This window comes from Bos javanicus, chromosome 16 (assembly GCF_032452875.1).
Source record: "Bos javanicus breed banteng chromosome 16, ARS-OSU_banteng_1.0, whole genome shotgun sequence".
Taxonomy (NCBI): Eukaryota; Metazoa; Chordata; class Mammalia; order Artiodactyla; family Bovidae; genus Bos; species Bos javanicus.
The window spans coordinates 51,481,545-51,503,785 of NC_083883.1; the positions used below are offsets into that span (position 1 = coordinate 51,481,545).

General features: G+C 48.5%; 1 protein-coding gene across 8 annotated transcripts in view; it reads left to right on the forward strand.

Moving 5' to 3' along the window:
* The window catches only part of CFAP74 (cilia and flagella associated protein 74), an 89,887-nt gene that overhangs the window by 51,345 nt on the left and 16,301 nt on the right, over positions 1-22,241 (forward strand). For all 8 annotated transcript variants that reach the window (XM_061383015.1, XM_061383013.1, XM_061383011.1 and 5 more), the window contains 9 exons: positions 4,955-5,119; positions 6,434-6,596; positions 7,653-7,729; positions 8,233-8,355; positions 12,554-12,675; positions 14,557-14,685; positions 14,882-14,969; positions 15,476-15,649; positions 16,979-17,112. In XM_061383015.1, coding sequence (XP_061238999.1) covers positions 4,955-5,119; positions 6,434-6,596; positions 7,653-7,729; positions 8,233-8,355; positions 12,554-12,675; positions 14,557-14,685; positions 14,882-14,969; positions 15,476-15,649; positions 16,979-17,112 — 1,175 coding nt within the window. The remainder of the gene's footprint in view (positions 1-4,954; positions 5,120-6,433; positions 6,597-7,652; positions 7,730-8,232; positions 8,356-12,553; positions 12,676-14,556; positions 14,686-14,881; positions 14,970-15,475; positions 15,650-16,978; positions 17,113-22,241) is intronic.

Below are 22,241 nucleotides of genomic sequence, written 5' to 3' on the forward strand. Positions count from 1 at the left end.
TGGAGTGATATCTCATTGTAGTTTTGATTTGAGTTTCTCTCATAATGAGCGATGTTAAGCATCTTTTCATGTGTTTGTTAGCCATCTGTATTTCTTCTTTGAAGAAATGTCTGTTTAGGTCTTTTCCCCACTTTTTGGTGGGATTGTTTGTTTTTCTGGTATTGAGTTGTACGAGTTGCTTGTATATTTTGGAAACTAATCCTTTTTCAGTTGTTTCATTTGCTGTTACCTTCTCCCATTCTGAGGGTTGTCTTTTCACCTTGCTTTTAGTTTCCTTTGTTGTGCAAAGGCTTTTAAGTTTAATCAGGCCCCACTTGTTTACTTTTGTTTTTATTTCCATTAATCTAGGAGGTGGGTCATAGAGGATCTTGCTTTGATTTGTGTCAGCAAGTGTTCTGCCTATGTTTTCCTCTAAGAGTTTTATAGTTTCTGGTTTTACTTTAGGTCTTTAATCCATTTTGAGTTTATCTTTGTGTGTGGTGTTAGGAAGTGTCCTAATTTCATTCTTTTACATGTAGCTGTCCAGTTTCCCCAGCACCACTTATTGAAGAGGCTGTCTTTGCCCCATTGTATATTCTTGCCTCCTTTGTGAAATATAAGGCACCCATAGGTTCATGGGTTTATTTCTGAGCTTTCTATCTTGTTCCATTGGTCTATATTTCTGTTTTTGTGCCAGTACCATACTGTCTCAATGACTGTAGCTTTGTAGTATAATCTGAAGTCAGGAAGTTTGATTCCTCCAGTTCCATTCTTCTTTCTCAAGACTGCTTTGGCTATTCAGGATCTTTTGTGTTTCCATATGAATTGTGAAAATTTTTGTTCTAGTTCTGTGAAAAATGCCATTGGTAATCTGATAGGGATCTCATTGAATCTGTAGATTGCATCTGGTAGTATAGTCATTTTCACAATATTGATTCTTCCTACCCAGGAACTTGGACTATCTCTCCATCTGTTTATGCCATCTTTGATTTCCTTCATCAGTGTCTTATACTTTTCCATATACAGTTCTTTTGTCTCCTTAGGTAGGTTTATTCCTAGAAATTTTATTCTTTTTGTTGCAGTGGTGAATGGGATTGATTCCTCAAGTTCTCTTTTTGATTTTTCATTGTTAGTGTATAGGAATACAAGTGATTTCTGTGGATTGACCTTGTATTCTGTGACTTTGCTGAATTCACTAGTAATTTTCTGATAGTTTCTTTTGGGTTTTCTATGTATAGTATCATGTCATCTGCAAACAATGAGAGTTTTACTTCTTCATTTCTGATCTGGATTCTTTTTATTTCTTTTTCTTCTCTAATTGTCATAGCTAGAACTTCCAAAACTATGTTTAATAATAGTGGTGAAAGTGGACACCCTTGTCTTGTTCCTGATCTTGGAGGGAATGCTTTTAGTTTTTCACCATTGGAAATAATGTTTGCTTTGGGCTTATCATATATGGCCTTTACTACGTCGAGGTTCCTTCTATGCCCATTTTTTGAAGCGTTTTTTACCATAAATGGGTGCTGAATTTTGTCGAAGTCTTTTTCTGCATCTATTGAGATGATCATATGGTTTATATATTTCAGTTTGTTAATACGGTGTATTGCATTGATTGATTTGTGTATATTGAAGAATCCTTGCATCCCTGGAATAAACCTGACTTGATCATGGTGTATGAGCTTTTTAACATGTTGTCGAATTATGTTTGCTAAATTTTTTGGGGGGATTTTTGCATCTATGTTCATCAGTAATATTTGCCTATAATTTTCTTTTTTTGTGTTGTCTTTGCCTGGTTTTGGTATCAGGGTGATGGGGGCCTCATAGAATGAGTTTGGAAGTGTTCCATCCTCTGCAGTTTTTTGGAAGAGTTTCAGAAAAATAGGCATTAGCTCTTCTCTAAATGTTTTACAGATGTCCACTGTGAAGTCATCTGGTCCTGTGCTTTTGTTTTTGGGGAGATTTTTAATCACTGTTTGGATTTCAGTGTTTGTAATTGGTTTGTTCATAATTTCTATTTCTTCCTGGTTCAGTCTTGGGAGGTTGAACTTTTCTAATGATCTGTGCATTTCCTCTAGGTTGTCCATTTTGTTAGTATACAGTTGCTCATAATATTCTTTTATGATCCTTTGTATTCTGTGTTGTCTGTTTTAACCTCTCCTTTTTCATTTCTAATTTTGTTGATTTGACTTTTCTCCCTCTTTTTTCTTGATGCGTCTGGCTAGTGGTTTGTCAATTTTGTTTATCTTCTCAAAGAACCAGATTTTAGTTTTATTAATCTTTGCTAGTATTTCCTTCATTTCTTTTTCCTTTATTTCTGCTCTGAAATTTATGATTTATTTCCTTCTGCTGACATTGGAGAAGGCGATGGCACCCCACTCCAGTACTCTTGCCTGGAAAATCCCATGGACGGAGGAGCCTAATGGGCTGCAGTCCATGGGGTCGCGAAGAGTTGGACACGACTGGGCAACTTCACTTCCACTTTTCAATTTCATGCATTGGAGAAGGAAATGGCAAGCCACTCCAGTGTTCTTGCCTGGAGAATCCCAGGGACGGGGAGCCTGGTGGGCTACCGTCTATGGAGTTGTACAGAGTCGGACACGACTGAAGCGACTTAGCAGCAGCAGCAGCTGACATTGGGGTTTTTTGTTCTTCTTTTTCCAGCTGCTTTAGATGTAGAGTTAGGTTGTCTATTTGATGCTTTTCTTGTTTCTTGAGGTAGGATTGTATTGCTGTAAATTTCCCTCTTAGAGCTGCTTTTGCTGAATCCCATAGATTTTGGGTCCTTGTGTTTTCATTGTCATTTGTTTCTAGGAATCTTGATTTCCCTTCTTATTTCTTCAGTAACCTCTTTGTTATTTAGTAATGTATTGTTTAATCTCCATGAGTTTGTTTTTTGCAGTTTTTTTTCCTGTAGTTGATATCTAGTCTTACAGCGTTGTGATCAGAGAAAATACTTGGTAACAATTTCAGTTTTCTTAAATTCACTGAGTCTTGATTTGTGGCCCAAGATGCGGTCTATCCTGGTTCCATGTGCACTTGAGAGCATATTCTTCTGCATTTGGATGGAAAGTCCTGAATATATCAATTAGGTCCTCTTGAACTAATGTTTCATTAAGGTTTGTGTTTCCTTATTGATTCTCTGTTTTGATGATCTGTCCTTTGGTGTAAGTGGGATGTTAAAGTCCCCCACTATTAATGTGTTACTGTCGATTGCCCCTCTTTTTCGGCCATTGTTTTTTTTAAATATTCCCCCAGCCCTTTTCTGTCCTCCTCCTGGGACCCTGCGATGCACATTTTGATCATCAGGTCAGGGCCTTGTCAGGAAATGTTTTATTGCGGAACCAGTCTTCTTACTAGTTATAGGTCTATTCAAATTGTCTTATTTCTTTGTGGTTTAGTGTTGGAAGGTTTTTGTGTTTCTAGGAATTCTGGGTTATCCAGTTTGTTGGTACAAGGGTAGTACTCTCTTGAAATGAAAGTGAAAGTCTCTCAGTCATGTCCAACTCTTTGCGACCCCATAGACTGTACAGTCCATGGAATTCTCCAGGCCAGAATACTGGAGTGAGTAGCCTTTCCCTTCTCCAGGGGATCTTCCCAACCCAGGGATCAAAACCAGGGATCAAACCCAGGTCTCCCGCATTGCAGGTGGATTCTTACCAGCTAAGCCATAAGGGAAGCCCATGTACTTTCTTAGAATCCTTTTTACTTCTGCAGAATCAGTATTAATGTCCCCATTTTCATTTCTGATTTTACTACTTTGAGTCTTTATTTTCTTAGTCCGTGTAGGCAAAAGTTTGTCAATTTTGTTGATCTTTTTGAATAACCAACTTTTGGTTTCATTAATTTTCTCTACTATTTTTCTATTGTCTACTTTATCTCTGCTCTGATCCTTATTTTATTTTGTCTGCTAGTTTTGGAGTTTAGTTTGTTCTTTTCCTAATTTCTTGAGTTGTAAACATAAATTGTTTGTTTTAAATCTGTCTTATTTATTAATGTCAGTTTTTATAGCTATAAATTTCCCCTTCAGTGACCCTTCCACTGCATCCCATGAGTTTTGGTGTATTGTGCTTTTGTTTTCATTCATCTCTAGTTATTTTATAATTTCTCTTGTGATTTCTTCTTTGATTTTTTGCTTAATTTCCATACTTTTGTGAATTTTCTTGTTTTCTTTATGTTTTTGATTTTTAGCTGTATTCTGTTGTGGTCAGAGAAGATACTTTGTATGATATCTCTCTTTTAAAGTCTGTTGAGTCTTTTGTGGCCTAACTTATGGTCAATCCTGGAAAATGTCTTGTGTGCACCTGACAAAAACATATGTGTTGTTGTTGGGTGAAGTGTTCTGCGTGCATCTGTTAGATCCCGTGGTTTATTGTGCTGCTCAAGTTCTGTATTTCCTTACTTATCTTCTGTCTGGTTGTTCTGTTCATTGTGAGAAGAGTATTGTAGAGCTATATTTCTCCTTCAGTTTCCTCAGTTCTTGCTTCATGTACTTTTGATAGTCTGCCAGATGCATAAGTGATTATAATTGTTATATCTTCCTGCTATGGTGAATCTTTTATTAATATACAACCATTGAATTTTTTTAGCCTTTTCCAGAATGCTGTATAGTTGGAATCATACAGTTTGAAAACTTTTTAAACAGACTTCTTTCACTTATGTAGCTATACACATCTAAGGTTGCTCCATGTTTTTTATGGCTTGATAGCTCACTTCTTTTTAGCTGGCTTGATTTTTTAAAAATTGGACTCAGGTGCTCCCCAATGTCATGATCAATACACGAGTTTATGATTTCTGGCATGTGAATTGTGTTCGTGGACAGTGCAGAGACCTTTCCTCTCCCCCATGGAGCCAGATGCAGACCTTATCCATGAGTGTGGGAATGGGGTCAGAGCTCCGTGTCCCCTCGGCTGTGGGGTGGCAGGTGGGAGAGGAGACCTGCTGTGGTCACCCTGGCTCACTCAAGGTCTTCTGACAGCTGTCCCTCGACAAGAAGCTCATCGACTTTGGCAGCTACACAGTGGGTGAGACTGCAATCCGGACCATCACGCTGACCAACACTGGGGGCTTGGGCACCAAGTTCAGATTTCTTCTGGCATCAGAGACTTGTGAGATGGACACCTCCCAGTCGGTCCTAAAATTAGTGAGTGTGCCGCTGCTCCTGGTCAATGCTGTGGCTGCTCAGCCAAGGGCAGCGCGTGGTATCTCCTGCCCCAAGATACAGTCCCATGAGTGTGAAGTGGGCCATGAGTCAAAGGAGCCTATTGATGTGAGCAGGATGAGGAGGGGTGGCAGGACAGCCTCCAGTCCATCTGGAAGTGCTCGAACTCTGTAGGGAGCACACCTTGGCAGCAGGACACTGTCCCCTGTCACGTGTGTTGGCAAGGCAGTGGACAAGCATTCTCAGAGTAGGGGCATCCCAGACCCCTCAGGCTGAAAAGCTCAGCAAACCCTGCCCTGCACCCGCATCTCTCTCAAAAGTATGAGGGAGGCCCTGGTCCTCTCATGGGAAGGCTGTGCATGTGCTGCCAAGGAAACAGAAACAGGAGGGACCCCATCCATGGAGACAACTTCTAAAACAGCCAGTGGTCAGGGAAGGGGTGTGGTGGTCATTTGGGGGTGAGCACAGAGAGAGAAAGTTTGCCTCAAAATACATTAGTTGAAACTTTCCTATAAGAAGCACTTAGTCTGTTTTCTCTGCTGCATTAAGGGGTTTCAGCAAAGGTCCTGGAAGGGTCTCCCCTGGAGAGGGAGAAGGCAGAGGTACCCTGAACAGCAACATGGGCCAGCTGCTGCAACAGAGGTTGGGACTGGGGTGTGAACCCAGAGCATGGGATGATGAGGGAAGAGGGGGTGCAGGAGCCAGGCTTATGGAGGGAGGACAAGTGGCCCGGCCCTCAGGCTCTCCACGGGTACTGGCTCTGTGTCTCAGTGGGTGTCTGAGCAGCTGGACGGCAGCTCCACCAGGACAATGCCCTGCAGGTCCCCCATGGACCCTGAGTCACACGCAGCAGGCACTCAGTCAGTCTGTTCCTGAGCCCAGGGGAGAGGCCTGCGGGTCAGTGGCCTCTTGGAAAGGAGCAGAGAAGAAGCCAGCCTGTTCTCAGCCTGCAGGGGTCTGGGCCAAAGCCAGGAGAGCCCTGGGCTGGAGCCTGGGGGGTGCCCAAGCTCACAGTGGAGAGCAGCAGGTGTCCTGGAGGAACTCGGCCCCATGCCTGTGTGCAGAGTCTCTAGGAAGGGGCTGAGGAGGAAACCACCTGCGTTAGAGGAGGCCCTGAGCTCCAGGCAAACTCAGCACAGGTCAATGGAGAGCTGCCAAGGGGGTCATGCAGGAGCCCGTGGTCCCCAGCCCAGATCATGGCCGGGTTCTCAGCGTGGCACCTCAGGGATGGTGGATCTGGATAGCTAATGGGAAAGGCAAATGGACTGCACTAAAGGTATCATGTTCTCTTTTCAGAGTAGTACCTTCACGTATGAAGACAAAAGTTTGTATGATAAATTCACCACCAGTTTTTCTGAGCATCAGATGGAGGGCAATGAGTCATCTCCTACAGATGTACCAAGCCAGAAGGAGTCTGGAAAGCTGGACGTGAAGGAGCAGGAGGAGGGGCACCCCATCGGTGAGCTGGGCCCATGGCCTGCGCTCAGCATACAGCCCTGGGCTCCTTGGCACAGGTTCCCTGAGTCCCAGCCATGTGATGGGCAGAGGGCCTACGGGTTGGGTCAGAGGGCCCCAGAGAACAGATTCCAGGAGCCACTTAGAGCACGTCCACACAGACAAGGCCAAACAACTGTGAAAACAGGCTGGAGGGGGTACTGTGTTACCTTTCCAGGACTTGGCAGCCCCCCTCCCCCTACCACCCCAGCCTGGCCCCCCATCCTCCCCCCCACCCCACCGGGCCCAGCCCTCACACAGCTTTCTACCATTTTCTCCTCTTAATACAAACGTCTCGAGTCCACTTTCAGCTCCTCCTGCCTTGAAGCAAAGCCTCAGATGGTCCACTTAGCTTCCCCATGTTTCTCTGCTGTCCTCTCTCAGACATGCTGCTCTTAGGCCATTTTGAGCAACTCAGGACCTTCTCCCACCTAGGCCTCCCACTCCAGAAGCCACAGTGACCACTATCTGAGTCCACCCAAGAAACCCCAGGCCTGGGACCGTACATGGCATTGAAGTTGGGGGTCCCTGAGTTCCCAAGGCCCCCATGCAGGAGATGGCCATGGGAGCTGTGAGAGTGGAAACACATCCACGTGAACCTGGGGCCACAGTGACAGCCTCTTGTGCCAACGAGCCAGGCTGTCTACCTGCACTGACCCTACAGCCCTGTGACCCCTGTCCTGGCGCAGAAGGGTCAGGACACCCTGCCCAGGCCTGGGGCACAACCCCACTCCACTCTGGTCCTCCTGTGCCACCAAGTGGCCCTTCTTTGCAGACCTGGGTCAGGGGGAAGGGTGGGGGCCCTGCCTGAGTCAGGGTGCCCCCTGTGAGGGCCCTCGCCAGCCCTGGGGACAGGTGGGAGGGCAGCACGTGATATTGTCAGGATGAGGTATCTGTTCAGGAGGGCTGGGGTGGCCTCCACAGACTCCAGGACAGCACCTGGTCTGGGAGAGGAAGGGGCCCTGGTGCCCCAGCTCTCCTGGCCTGGCCAGCCTCACCTGTGAACCCCCTTCTCTTCCAGAATCAGAGGGCGTGACCTTGACCACCATCATGACTATACCTCCCAATGAGGAACAGATGGAGTTCTCGCTGGGAGAGGTCAGCAAGGCCTGCCTTCCTCCAGCCCTGGGATGGCCTGTCCATCTGACTAGAGCTGGATGAGACTAGTCTGGTCATCGGACTTGTAGCCTCTGGGCGATTAGCTATCTCAGCCCGTATCTGGCCACCCCATCCCCAACTGGGCTAGGTCAGACCCAGAGCCAAAGAGGCAGGCCTGGGTGCCCCTGTTGAGCACAGAGGAGACTTCCGTGTGGGGCCTCACTAGCCAGAGCAGCAGGGGTGGGGGTGGGGTCCACGTGTGTGTGCACAAGTGTCCATGTGGTACATGTGTGTGTGTCCATGTGTGTGTGTGTCCACATGTGTGCATGTGTGTGCATTCATGTGTGTTCACGTGTGTGTGCAAGGCCCGGGTCATCAGGAGAGCAAGTGCACACATGGCTGCTGCCACCTCCCACCACACAGTGATTGGCCATGGTGAGGCCATGGGAGGTACCTGTCCAGAATGTGAAGGCTGACCAGCCTTCCGCCTCTCTTCCCTGCAGACAACAGAGGGGGACATAGGCCCCTTCAGCTCCATCAAGGTGCCCGTCATCTTCACCCCGATTGTCCCGGGAACGGTCCAGAACAGTTTCAAGGTTGTGTTTAAGAATCAGCAGTGCCCAACTGTGAGTACCATGCTGCTCCCCAGGCATGGGGTCCCGCCCTCCACCTTCCATCCACCCAACCATATGGGGCCTATATTACAGAAAAACCAAAGGAACTTTCTGGCCAACCCTATATTTTGGATATTAATCTCTTATCAGTCATATCATTTGCAAACATTTTCTCCTATTCAGTAGGTTATCTTTTCATGGTTTTTTTTGTTTTTTTGGTTTTTGTTTTGTCTTTTCAGTTTTCTCAATGGTTTCCTTTCCTGTGCAAAAGCTTTTATGCTTCATTAAGTCCCATTTGTTTGTTTTTGCTTTTATTTCCTTTGCCTTCAGACACAAATCCAAAAAAATATTGCTGCAATTTATGGCAAAGAGTGTCCTGCCTATGTTTTCTTCTAGAAGTTTAATGGTTTCTGGTCTTATATTTAGGAATTTAGTCCATTTTGAGTTTATTTTTGATGTGGTGTTAGAGAATGTTCTAATTGCACTCTTTTACTTGTAGCTGTCCAGTTTTCCCAGCACCATTTATTAAAGAGACTGTCTTTTCTCCATTGTATGTTCTTTTCTCCTTTGTCATAAATTAGGTAACCATAGGTACATGGGTTTATTTCTGGGCTCTTTATCCTGTTCCATTGGTCTGTGTGCCTGTTTTTTGCACCAGTGCCATGCAGTTTTGATGACTGTAGCTTTGCAGTATAGTCTGGAGTCAGAAAGGGTGAATCCTCCAGCTCCATTCCTCTCTTTCAAGGTGCTTTGGCATCCCTCCATGTTCCTTCCGCATGTCCACCTTCCCTGTGACCCAACCTTTGACAAGTTCTCCTTACATGCCTCACAGAGGGCTCTGTACAACTGCCTTATTGTTTGATGCATGAGGGTTTGTGGTTGTTTTCTTATAGTAAACTATGCCTTCCGCCAGAACCAAACAGACCTCTTCCCCCCTGCTGCTCAGACATCTCTAACAACAGCTGCTCCCACGATAATGATAGAGCCACCCTGCTCTCCTCTGCTTCCCCTTAGCCTCATTTCCCTGTGTCCCCTCCCATATTCATCCTTTTTTTACTCTGTATGTATTTTAAGGAGCCAGGTTTTTTCTATGGATCCAACTAATGCTGTCTGCCTTTATGGGGACACTCCAGTGTGTTCACAGCATAATACTGACACACTTAATCTCCAAAATATGCAAGCAGCTCATGCAGCTCAATACCAGAAAAATGAACAACCCAATCAAAAAGTGGGCAAAAGAGCTAAACAGACATTTCTCAAAAAATTGAAAGCATTACCTCTAAAATCAGGAACAAGACAAGAGTGTCCATTCTCACCACTGTTACTACAAATGACAAAGAATTAATCTCCAAAACACTGACACACTTTGTTTTACTTCTTCCATTAGTTGTATTGACTATTCATTTTATGATATTATTTCCTCACTTTCAATTTTCTTGTTTTGGTTGGTTTAATCAAGTTGCTACTTATTCCTTTTCTTCCTGTTATTTGGAAATTCTACTTTCCATTCCATGAACAGTCCCCTCCACTTTCAGCCCCCAAATCCCACATGACTTTCTACTTCTTAAATGGAAGAGGAAAACCCTCCAGGACAGACTGTGCCCAGCAGGACACTCGGCCAGCACTTCCTTATGACCGAAATACAGTGTGACATTGTGTCCGTCTTATTGACCCTCTTTCTTGGCCTTCAGTGTCTCCATAACACTTAAGTTTCACTGGAATTATTAGAATCTCCTCTGAACCTACTGCCACTGCTTTAGGAGTTCTGACCTGACACCATGGTCCATGTTTCCGGGCAGGTGATCTCTTTCCAGGGGTGACCAGTTGATGCATCTGTGCTCACTGCACTGTCCTCTCCTCACTGCTTCGGAAGTCTCTGCTCTGCCATGATTCCTATTCAGCGGCCAGAGATTTGAGACAAGACACTCATTTGTTTGAACAGAAACCCCAAGGAATGGGCCGTGCCCTACAGTACCCCATAGTGTTCCACAATACTCACACTGCCCCCTGTCAGTAGTACCAATTGGAGTTCCACAGAGCCTCAGAGAACCCTACAGGACCCCATGGAGCCCCCTGGTACCCTACAGGACCCCACAGAGCCCCTGCTCTGTGACGGGAAGGAACACGGGCCAGTGCTGGGTAACCGACCACTCAAGAGAGGACAGCCTGGCTGGGGCTGTGACTTTGAATCAAGCATGTGCCAGCCCATGGGGGCCCTGCTGAGTGAGGCAGGCAGTGAACACCTTGACTGCTCCCCACGCACTGACCTCTCCCAACCAGAATTGGGGACACACACGCAGCCACTGTGCAGCTCTCAGCCTCCTTGGGTGAGCATGGGTATGGGCTCCCCATCCTGCCTGCCTGTTTTCCTGAGACCAGGCCCCTTATGACAGGTCTGGAATCTGCCAGCCTGCAGCCCCTTCCCATCCAGGGGTCTGGGGGCACTGCTGCCATCTTCCCACGAGGACAGCCCCCCTCCCATGTCCAGGCCTCTCTTTCCCACCCTGCTGGCTCTGCTGTAGATGGGGGCTTCCTTGCCCTCCTTCGTGGAAGTCTGAACTCCGAGGCCTGGGTCTTCCTTCACCCTCATTTGTCACGTGTCACCCCCTGAGTCCATCTGCTCGCCTGGAGCTGATTCAGGTGCTGGCAAGACCGGCCTCTCTGTGACCTGCCTGGCCCTGCCGCCAGGATGCTGCTTGGGGCCTCTGAGCCTCTCAGCCACTGCCCCAGCCCACCCCTGCTGCCTCTGACAGAAGAGGTTGCCTTTGTCCTCAAACCCTCTCCCAACTGCCCCAGCAGCTCCATCTCCCTGGACCTGCTTTCTGTTTATTCTGTCTGGTCTGTCTCTGGCCCTGGAAATGGGCTGTGTTTCAGTGACCCAGTGGCCTCGGATCTGGTCCAGCTGTGTTCTGAGGTCACAGTCCTGCAGGTGGTAGGAAGGAATGCCCCCCACACAGTCTTGTGGGTTGGCGGTCCCTGGCGCTACCCTGGGGGGGCTGCTGTGCACACACTCACCTGGCAAGACACCCACAAAGCCCAGCTCTGAGACCAGGACTCGGGGTCTGACTGCAGGGAGAAACACCTCTGTGTCTGGGCCCTTGAGAGACCTGAGCTTCCATCTGTGTTGGCCATGTGCACAGCCTGTGTGACACACGATTTTGTAGCAAAAGGGTTTTTCTAAACCGCTAAAAATGTGGATATTTAGGAAGCTGCATGACACGTTTGTGAAAACCCATTGTACAAGTCTACCTTCTCATGTTTAAAAATTTTGAAAATAAACAGGATTATTTAAATTATATGATATGGGGACCTCCCTGGTGGTCCAGTGGTTAAGAATCCACCTTCCAATGCAGGGAGTGTGGGGTTTGACCCTTGATCAGGGAACTAAAATCTCACATGCCTCGTGGCCAAAAAAAACACACCAAAACATAAAACAGAAGCAATAAATCCAATTGTAACAAATCCAATAAAGACTTTTTAAAATAATTATATGACGTGAAGGACTTCCCTGGTTAGGAAGTTCAGTGGTTAGGTTCAGTGGTTAGGATGCTGAGCTCTCACTGCCAATGTTCAGTTCCTAGTCAGGGAACTAAGATCCCACATGCCTCAGAGCATGATCCAAAAATAAACAGAGCTCTGCTCATTAACAACAAAAAAAAATGATCTAATGTGAAAACTGCCATAGATCTCAAAAACATGGTTAGTTTAATTTTTTTTTAATATTTATTTGGCTGCAACAGGTCTTAATTGTGGCATGTGAGATCTAGTTCTCTGACCAGGGATCCAACCCGGATCCCCCACACTGGGAGTGCATAGTCTTGCCACTGGACCACCAGGGAAGTCCCAATGGCTAGTGTAATTATTAACCTTCCAATACTTGTAACAGCTGGGACTTCCCAGGTGGCACTAGCGGTAAAGAACCCGCCTGCCAGTGCAGGAGATGCAAGAGACAGGTTCTGTCCCTGGGTTTAGAAGATCCCCTGGGGAAGGCCATGGCAAACCACTCCAGTATTCTTGCCTGGAGAAAATCCCATAGACAAAGGAGCCTGGCGGACTACAGTCCTTGGGGTTGCACAGAGTCAGACACGACTGGGCACATGGTACTTTTAGGAATTACAGATCATGCTCTGAGCTCTGTGTTAGCGCTCACAAGCACTGTCTGCTCTGCTGATGAACATGCGTGTTATTGGATTTTCGTGTTCAAATTCAGTTATATTTCAAAGTCGTCGGCGTGGCTATCGATGTGCCTGTCTGGGTGCCAAAGCCCAACGTAGACCTGAAGATCTGCATGTACGATCGGCTGTACCAGGACTCGATCCTCGTCCACACGCGGTGAGCCCTGGCTGGGTGAGATCCGATACCTCAAGGTGGGGGGTCTCCAGGGATTGCCCTGAGAGCCCACTGGGACCCCAGAGCTGTCATAGGATGGAAGCCTGAGGGTCAGCGTCAGACAGAGGCTGACAGTTGCTGGGCTGCTGGCCTTGAAAATGGAAGAGGGGCCACAAACCAAGGGACGTGGCATCTCCAGAAACCAGAAAAGCCAGGAGAGCGTTCTCTGTGGAGCCTCCGGGGGAACCAGCCCTGCCTGCAGCTGGGTTTCAGCCCTGGGACACGGTGTCTGGACCTGACTTCCAGGACCGTGAGGATAAATCGGTGTCATCACCCCTGTCTGTGGGGGGGTCGGCACCCCGCACACCAGGTCAGGCCCCTCGCAGACACAGACAGAAGAGGGGGCTGGTCCTCTGAAGGAACATGGGTGGAGTTCTGAGAAAAGAAGCATGTTTCATTCACAGAGCTTTGCAAGGGTGTCCAGACACCACGGTTGTCATTTCTTTTTTACTCTCCCTTTCTTTTTTTTTTTTAACTAAAGTTCAATTAAGTGGAAAAAAGAGGCAAACCCAACAGTTAGAGCTTAGTGGATCTTCACTAACCAAACACACCTGTACTTGGCCAGCTGCTGTACCCAGGGTCCTGCTTCTCTCCGGAAGTGGGGGCGATGTCAGCCTGGGTGCAATTAGGCTGGCACCTGCCGGCTGCTGGGTCCCCAGATGTCAGTGCTGCAAACATCAGGCGACCTGCTTTTCCCGGAGGCTGGGGTCTCGGAGCAGGTTTCAGATGGATTGTTTGGGAAACCAGGGTTTAACAGGGTCTGGTCAGTTTACCTCAACGCAAAGTGTGTCCACCCCTGGGTTGGATGGGGGGACACGGAGCACGGGAGCTCTGCTTTCTCAGCCTGTCCCCTGAGGCACGCACTCGACCTCTTAGGTTTGTTGAATGATTTTAGAATTCAATGTTATTACCAGTTTTATGGGTACAGAGGTAGCAAGGGAGTGAGTTCACAAAGACCCTGGTTGTAGTTGCCCGAGGGGAACCCAGCCTCAGCAGAAACCAGGGTGGGAGGGCCCAGTCTGAACACCTTTCATGGTAGGGGACATTCAGTGCTGGGTGACACTGGGGCCAGAGGTCAAAGTTGAGAGAAGAGAGACCTTCCTTTGCAATCTCAGGAGCCCATGGGTCACTCAGGGTCCCGATCGGCCCTGGGTTCCCCATGCAGAGGGACTGTGAGAATCACCCCGGGCGGTTAAGGAGACACCGGGAGGCCTGAGAGGCTCTGGACCATGGCCTGGGGTCCCTGATGGCCCAGGGGCGGTCTCCTTAACAGGCCTAGGGCAGCTCACCCACTGCCTCTCTTTCTGGAGACTGGAGAGCAGGTGGGGAGGGGGTGTCCTAATGGGGCTGTGGCCCACGTGGTTGACTGGGGGCACGCCTGGCTTTCTCCGGCTGGTCCTGAGTTGAAAGCAAGGACAAAAATTGGGGAAGCTGCCGTCACCAAGGCCAAGGCCTGGCCACCTGGGGCCTCCTGAGCGTCCTGCAAGAGAGCCTGTGCCTGAGTGGGGAATGGCAGAACTCCAGGAGGAACAGGGCCCCCTCTCCCTGACCCCCGGCCTGTGAGGCGCTTCCCAGAAAACACTCAGGTTCTAAAAACTGACCAGGGTGACTTTCAGTTGTGATGTTTTTATTTGTAAGGATTCCTCAGCCAATGTCATTTCAGGAAAACCTGCCCCTGTGAGCAGGGCTCTGAAGCCTGTCCGACAGTGGGGCTGGAGGGTGGGGGCTGTGCCCGGCAGGGCTGTGCCTGGAGGGGGTGCACTGGGCCCTGTGGGGCAAGGACTGACCTCAAGTCGCTGTCCGGCCCTCCCTTGGATGCTGCAGGTCGAAGGCCGCGTTGCGCCTAAAGTTCGAGGTGTGCAAGGAGCTGCGGGGCCACGTGGAGCTCCTGCCTGAGACTGGCTACATCCAGGCCCTGTCGTCCTACTCAGTGCAGCTCAAGTTCCTGCCCAGGTGATGTGCCCAGCAGGGCGCCGCTCCTCCCGGGTGGGGGGGGTGGTCCTGAGTCACAGCAGGAAGCCAACCCCAGGCTCCCGTATTTCTGATCTTCTGTGTACCCCATGACTCTGGCACCCTCACAGTTGAGCCTTTTGTCATTTCTCAAATATAAAGGGGAAAAGAACATTCAAGTGCCCCCTGTCTCTTGCAGACACTCCCTCCCAGAAGATGCAGGGAAGTATTTTGACAAGGAGACCAGGGTTCTGGAGGCCCCGATGACTATCCGGGTGGCTGACCAGGTCTGTGTGGGGCTCATCTGGATGCCGGGCACCCTGGGGGAGCAGAGCTGTTCTGGCCTGGCTCTTGGAGCCCATCTTCACTGGCCTCCGGTCTTGCCCTAGCAGCCCCTGCACAGGGGAGACAGAGGGAGGGGCTTGTGGATCCAAGAGGCCCCAGTGCTGTCCTGGGTGGGTGGGGCTGTCCCCGGGACACCCAGACCCTCGTGTTCGTACAGTCCAGACCCAGGTGTCCAGGGTGTGCACATCCTCGGTACACATGTCATCATGTGAGCTCACAATGCACTGACAAGCAGATGCACAGATGCACATGTGTGTGCACACATACCCTCCGGCCCCCTGCCCCCCTGTGCTGCCCATGCCATGCTGAGGCCAACAGGAAGCAGATGTGTCCGTGAAAGGTGCAGAGTCAGCCGCCAGCTCACAGCAGGACTGGGGCTCTTCTCAGTTTTGGAGACACTTCCCTAACTGACCGCAATGACCTAATGGCCCTGCCCTCTGCACTTCAGATCAAACCCGTGGGGTTTACTGTCCATGCTGTAGTCACCACCTCGGACCTGGAGCTCAGCCCCGCAGGGCTGGACTTTGGCTACTGTACCATCTACGAGGCCATCAGGACCCAAATCAGCCTCTGCAATCATTCCCTCCTGCCCCAGGAGTTTGGGTTCGTTGGACTCCCCAAGGTACCTCGCTCATGTGGTCAAAGTGGGAGGTACTGGGCAGTGAGGGACGAGGGGCTGCTACCCTGAGTCCTGGCGCCTGGCCAGGCCTCACCCACCTGCAGACTCCACGCTCACTCCCAGGGACCTCAGCCAGGGTATCTGGCTGTCCCCACCTCAACCTGCCCCTCTCGAGCTCTCTCCACCTGCTGCATGCACAGCACCCAGAGTTCTCTCCCCTCCCTCCCTCCTGAGACTCTGGCCTGCCTGGCCCTGCAGGGCAGCCAAGAGAGGCCCAGGCCTGGCTTCCCTCAGTCCTCCGGGCTGCCCCACCAGAGACCCATTGTCTACCCCCATGTATGCAGACACACTCACATACTCACCTGTGCTCACATGCATGCACACACATTCATATACTCACATACACCTGTGCTTACATGCATGTACACACATAGCCCTGTGCTCACATGCACACACACAAACTCACATACACCTGTGTTCACATACATGTACACACTCATACACACACTCATACACCTGTGCTCACATGCATGTACACACTCATACACACACTCATACACCTGTGCTCACATTCATGTATGCACTCATACATGTGTTCTCATATGCACACACACTCATATACTCACACCTGTGTTCACACACATGTACACACTCAATACACAGCCTCATACACCTGTGCTCACATGCATGCACACACATTCATATACTCACATACACCTGTGCTTACATGCATGTACACACATAGCCCTGTGCTCACATGCACACACACAAACTCACATATACCTGTGCTCACATGCATGCACGCACTCATACACACACTCATATACCTGTGCTCACATGCATGTACACACATAGCCCTGTGGTCACATGTACACACACATACTCACATACACCTGTGCTCACATGCATGCACACATATATATACTCACATACACCTATGCTCACATTCATGTATGCACTCATACACACTCATACATGTGTTCTCATATGCACACACTCATATACTCACAACTGTGTTCACACGCATGTACACACTCCATACACAGCCTCATACACCTGTGCTCACATGCATGCACACACACTCATACACACATAGACACACATACCTGTGCTCACATGCATGCAGACACACATAAACACACCACCCTCTCACTTGCACACATGATCACATACACAGAGACAGACTCACACCCACGTAATGCATTTACACACATGTCACCAGACACACATTTGTTTGTGCTCTGCCACACTCCCATCCACGTTGCTCCCCGTGGCACTCCCTGGAAGGTCACCTCATTTTCGCTTTGCCATCCATGGTCTTCCTTTTGCCAGTTTGTGGACATCCAGCCCAACGATGGGTTCGGGACAATCCTGCCACTGGAAACGCTACAGCTCGATGTGATCTTTCAGCCCACCAAGGCCAAGGAGTACAACTTTGAGCTCATCTGCAAGTCAGAGATTAATCGGTGAGCCTGACAGGAGTGCAGGGCCTGGGCAGCCAGCTGGGAGTGGCAGCCCCTGGCTAGCCAGGCTGACTACAGGGCTGGGCGGCAGTACCAACCTCAGAGAGCTCTGACCTAGGTCTGCACACCTGGGTCCAGGCCCACCTTGCAGGTGTGTGAGATGTGCACATGTGTGCATGCACCTGTGAGCATGCATGAGTGTGCAGAGCATCCCCTGGGCACAAGCCCCACCTGCCCTTAAGCACTGTGTGATGGGCTGGTCCCCGGCCTCCGTGTCCACCCTGAGAACTGGGGCTGAGAAGGCAGGGAGCAGGGGGAAATGGACTGGACGACAGGGTCTGGCACGAGGGCCAGCTCTTGCTGATTCTCAATCATCAGCCTCCAGGGAGGAACATGCTGGGACACCCTCCTGGTGTCAGGCCAACCCCTCGTGGAGCCAGCCCACCTGTCCCCTCCTTCTCTTCCTCTCCTGTCTGCTCTTTGGTCCTGGCTGGGGGCCTGGCAGCCCTGGGGCATGGGGTGGAGGGAGGGTTAGCACCCTCCGGCCAGGTGAGTGGCTGAGGGGAAGCTGGAAGGGGTCTACACAGGTGGTGATTTTAAGGAGCCAGTGCAGAGCGAGAACCCCTGGAGGAAACCCAGGTACAGGCTCTGCCCAGCTGCAGCCCCACCACCCGCCTTTCCCCTCAGCTCTAGTGACCCATCCTGGGCTGGGCCCCTCTTGGGCTTGTTCACAACTCTCAGCCTCTGGAAAATAGCCCCATGAGAAAGGGTGGTTGAAAAATAATCTCAGTGCCCAGAATGGGCTCCAGCCTATGGCAGAAGCTCCTTAGATGTCTGTCGATTGAATGAGTATTTAATTTTCTTCAAGAACTATCTACAAATAAATTGAAATTTCCAAAAGCTTATCCAAGAGCCACCTTGGAAAGGCTAGCAATGGTAAAACTGTGAGGCCTCAGGGAATAAAGCAGTGATCGGGAGTCCAGAGAGACCCAGTGGCACACACACCCCCACCCCACTGCCCCCCACAGAGCATGGCTGCCCATGGGCTCCCAGACCTGAGAGCTGGACCCGTGCCCAGCACTGCCGCCTGAGCACCGGCCACAGCATGACCCCGTCCTGACTCCTTACCTCCACTTGCACAGCTAAGTCATCAGTAAGGCCTGTTGGCTCTACCTTGAAGACTGAGCTGAATCGCCCCACCCCTACCTGGATGCCAGGGCTCTAAAGCCCGCGTTCTGCCTCCCCTCCCCTAGGCCCTCCGCCACAGCCCCCAGCTGCTGGAGACGTGTCCGTGCAGCCCACCTGCGAAGGACACTGAGTTTGGCACAGGTCCCCAGCAGGTTTCTGTGTAAGCCCGAGTTCTCATCGCCCATTGCTTAGTGTCTAGGAGGGGAGTTGCCAGGTCACAGCGTCAGTTTCTTTTCAATTTTATGTTCTCCCCCATAACGTCCGGGTGTCTGGCTGCTGCACCCCTTCCAGCTGTGGGTAATGTCAGGTTTCCTTGTCTGCTGGATGGAGAGGCATCCTCAGAGGTGTGTGACAGTGTCTCACTAACTCGTGTTTCCAACGACTGACAGCTTGGAGCTTATTTGCCATCCGTGTATCTTTTTAGTGAGAAGTATTTTTAGGTCTTTTGTCTATTTTTTAAAATCAGGGTTTTTATGGAGTTTTGAGTGTTATTTATATACTCTGATAGAAGTTTCTTGTCAGATTTGCAAAAAATTTCCCTGGTGGCTTGTCTCAATCTCTTCACACTGTCTTCTCGTAAAGCAAAAATTTTTAACTTTGAGTGATTGGGAAAGAAATACATCAAGACTGTATATTTTCACCCTGCTTATTAAACTTATATGCAGAGTTCAGTTCAGTTTGTCTGTTGCCCCTTCTCCTCCTGCCTTCAATCTTTCCCAGCATCAGGGTCTTTTCCAGTGAGTCAGTTCTTCGCATCAGGTGCCCAAAGTATTGGAGCTTCAGCTTCAGCATCAGTCCATCCAATGAATATTCAGGACTGATTTCCTTTAGGATTGACTGGTTTGATCTCATACATCATGCAAAATGCTGGACTGGATGAAGCACAAGCTGGAATCAAGATTGCCTCAATATACAGATGACACTACCCTTATGGCAGAAAGCGAAGAGGAACTAAAGAGCCTCTTGATGAAGGTGACAGAGGAGAGTGAAAAAGCTGGCTTAAAACTCAACATTCAAAACACAAAAATCATAACATCTGGTCCCATCACTTCATGGCAAATAGATGCAGAAACAATGGAAACAGTGAGCGACTTTATTTTCTTGGGCTCCAAAATCATTGCAGATGGTGACTGCAGCCACACAATTAAAAGACGCTTCCTTCTTGGAAAAGAAGCTATGACAAACCTAGACAACATATTAAAAAATAGAGACATTACTTTGCCAACAAAAGTCCATATAGTCAAAGCTATGGCTTTTCCAGCAGCCATATGAGGAGCTGGATGTAAAGAAGGCTGAATGCCAAAGAATTGATGCTTTTGAGCTGTGGTGTTGGAGAAGACTCTTGAGAGTCCTTTGGACTGCAAGGAGATAAAACCAGTCAATCCCAAAGAAAATCAGTCCTGAATATTCATTGGAAGGACTGATGCTGAAGCTAAAGCTCCAATACTTAGGCCACCTGAAGTGAAGCGCCAACTCACTGGAAAAGACCTTGCTGCTGGGAAAGACTGAGGGAAAGAGGAGAAGGGAGGGAAAGAGGAGAAGGGGCTGACAGAGGATGAGAGGGTTGGATGGCATCACTGACTCAATGGAAATGAGTTTGAGCAAACTCCGGGAAATGATAAAGGACAGGGAAGCCTGGCGTGCTGCAGTCCATGGGGTTGTAAAGAGTTGGACATGACTGACTGAATAACAAGTCCCCTTTATCAACTTTTTGTTTTTGGATCTTGAGTTTGGTATCATATCTAAGAATTTTTTTCCCTAACCTAAAGTCACAAAGGTTTCTTATAAAACTTTTACAAATTTACATCTTACTTGTGCATTTATGTTTTACTTTGATGAATCATTGCATCAGGTGTGAGATACAGCATGAAGCTAAAGGGCTTCCAGTCACTCCAGCGGCATCACTGAGACAGTAGCAGAGGGCAGAGCCCACCCCCCAAACTGGGGAAACTCTGCACAGCCTTTACACCTGAAAGTCTATTTACCTGAAAAAACCTTTTATTTCCTGAGTACCTTAAATACTAACACATTAGCGTATCCACTCTCTTCTGGAATAAAATGTGTCTGTACAAGTCTGATGGCAACCCAGTATTTAAGGGACCTACTTCTTCATAGAGAAATCAAGGGAATTCCAGAAAAACATCTACTTCTGCTTCATTGACTAAAGCCTTTGACTGTGTGGATCGCAACAAACTGTGGAAAATTCTTAAAGAGAGAGGAGACCAGACCACGTTACTTGCCTCCTAAGAAACCTGTATGCAAGTCAAGAAGTAAAGAACCAGACATGGAATAATGGACTGGTTCAAAATTAGGAAAGAAGTACATCAAGGCTGTATATTGTCACCCTGCTCATGCAGAGTACATCATTCAAAATGGCAGGCTGGATGAAGCTCAAGCTAGAATCAAGATTGCCAGGAGAAATATCAGTAATCTCAGATATGCAAATGACACCACCCTAATGTCAGAAAACAAACAGAAACTAAAGAGCCTCTTGATGAAAGTGAAAGAGGAACGTGAAAAAGCTGGCTTGAAATTCAACAGTCAAAAAACTAAAATCATGGCATTCAGTCCCATCACTTCATGGCAAATCAGTTCAGTTCAGTTCGGTCACTCAGTCGTGTCCGACTCTTTGCGACCCCATGAACTGCAGCTCGCCAGGCCTCCCTGTCCATCACCAACTCCCGGAGTTCACTCAACTCACGTCCATCAAGTCAGTGATGCCATCCAGTCATCTCATCCTCTGTCGTCCCCTTCTCCTCCTGCCCTCAATCCCTCCCAGCATCAAGGTCTTTTCCAATGAGTCAACTCTTCATGAGGTGGCCAAAGTACTGGAGTTTCAGCTTTAGCATCATTCCTTCCAAAGAACACCCAGGGCTGATGTCCTTCAGAATGGACTGGTTGGATCTCCTTGCAGTCCAAGGGACTCTCAAGAGTCTTCTCCAACACCACAGTTCAAAGGCATCAATTCTTCAGCACTCACTTTCTTCACAGTCCAACTCTCACATCCATACATGACCACTGGAAAAACCATAGCCTTGACGAGACGGACCTTTGTTGGCAAAGTAATGTCTTTGCTTTTGAATATGCTATCTGGGTTCGTCATAACTTTCCTTCCAAGGAGTAAGCGTCTTTTAATTTCATGGCTGCAATCACCATCTGCAGTGATTTTGGAGCCCAAAAAACCAAAGTCTGACACTGTTTCCACTGTTTCTCCATCTATTTCCCATGAAGTGATGGGACCAGATGCCATGATCTTCGTTTTCTGAATGTTGAGCTTTAAGCCAACTTTTTCACTCTCCACTTTCACTTTCATCAAGAGGCTTTTGAGTTCCTCTTCACTTTCTGCCATATGAGTGGTGTCATCTACATATCTGAGGTTATCGATATTTCTCCTGGCAATCTTGATTCCAGCTTGTGCTTCTTCCAGCCCAGCGTTTCTCATGATGTACTCTGCATATAAGTTAAATAAGCAGGGTGACAATATACAGCCTTGATGTACTCCTTTTCCTATTTGGAACCAGTCTGTTGTTCCATGTCCAGTTCTAACTGTTGCTTCCTGACCTGCATATAGGTTTCTCAAGAGGCAGGTCAGGTGGCCTGGTGTTCCCATCTCTTTCAGAATTTTCCACAGTTTATTGTGATCCACACAGTCAAAGGCTTTGGCATAGTGAATAAAGCAGAAATAGATGCTTTTCTGGAACTCTCTTGCTTTTTTGATGATCCAGCGGATGTTGGCAATTTGATCACTGGTTCCTCTGCCTTTTCTAAAACCAGCTTGAAGTTCACAGTTCATGTATTGCTGAAGCCTGGCTTGTTGGATTTTGAGCATTACTTTACTAGCATGTGAGATGAGTGCAATTGTGAGGTAGTTTGAGCATTCTTTGGCATTGCCTTTCTTTGGGATTGGAATGAAAACTGACCTTTTCCAGTCCTGTGGCCACTGC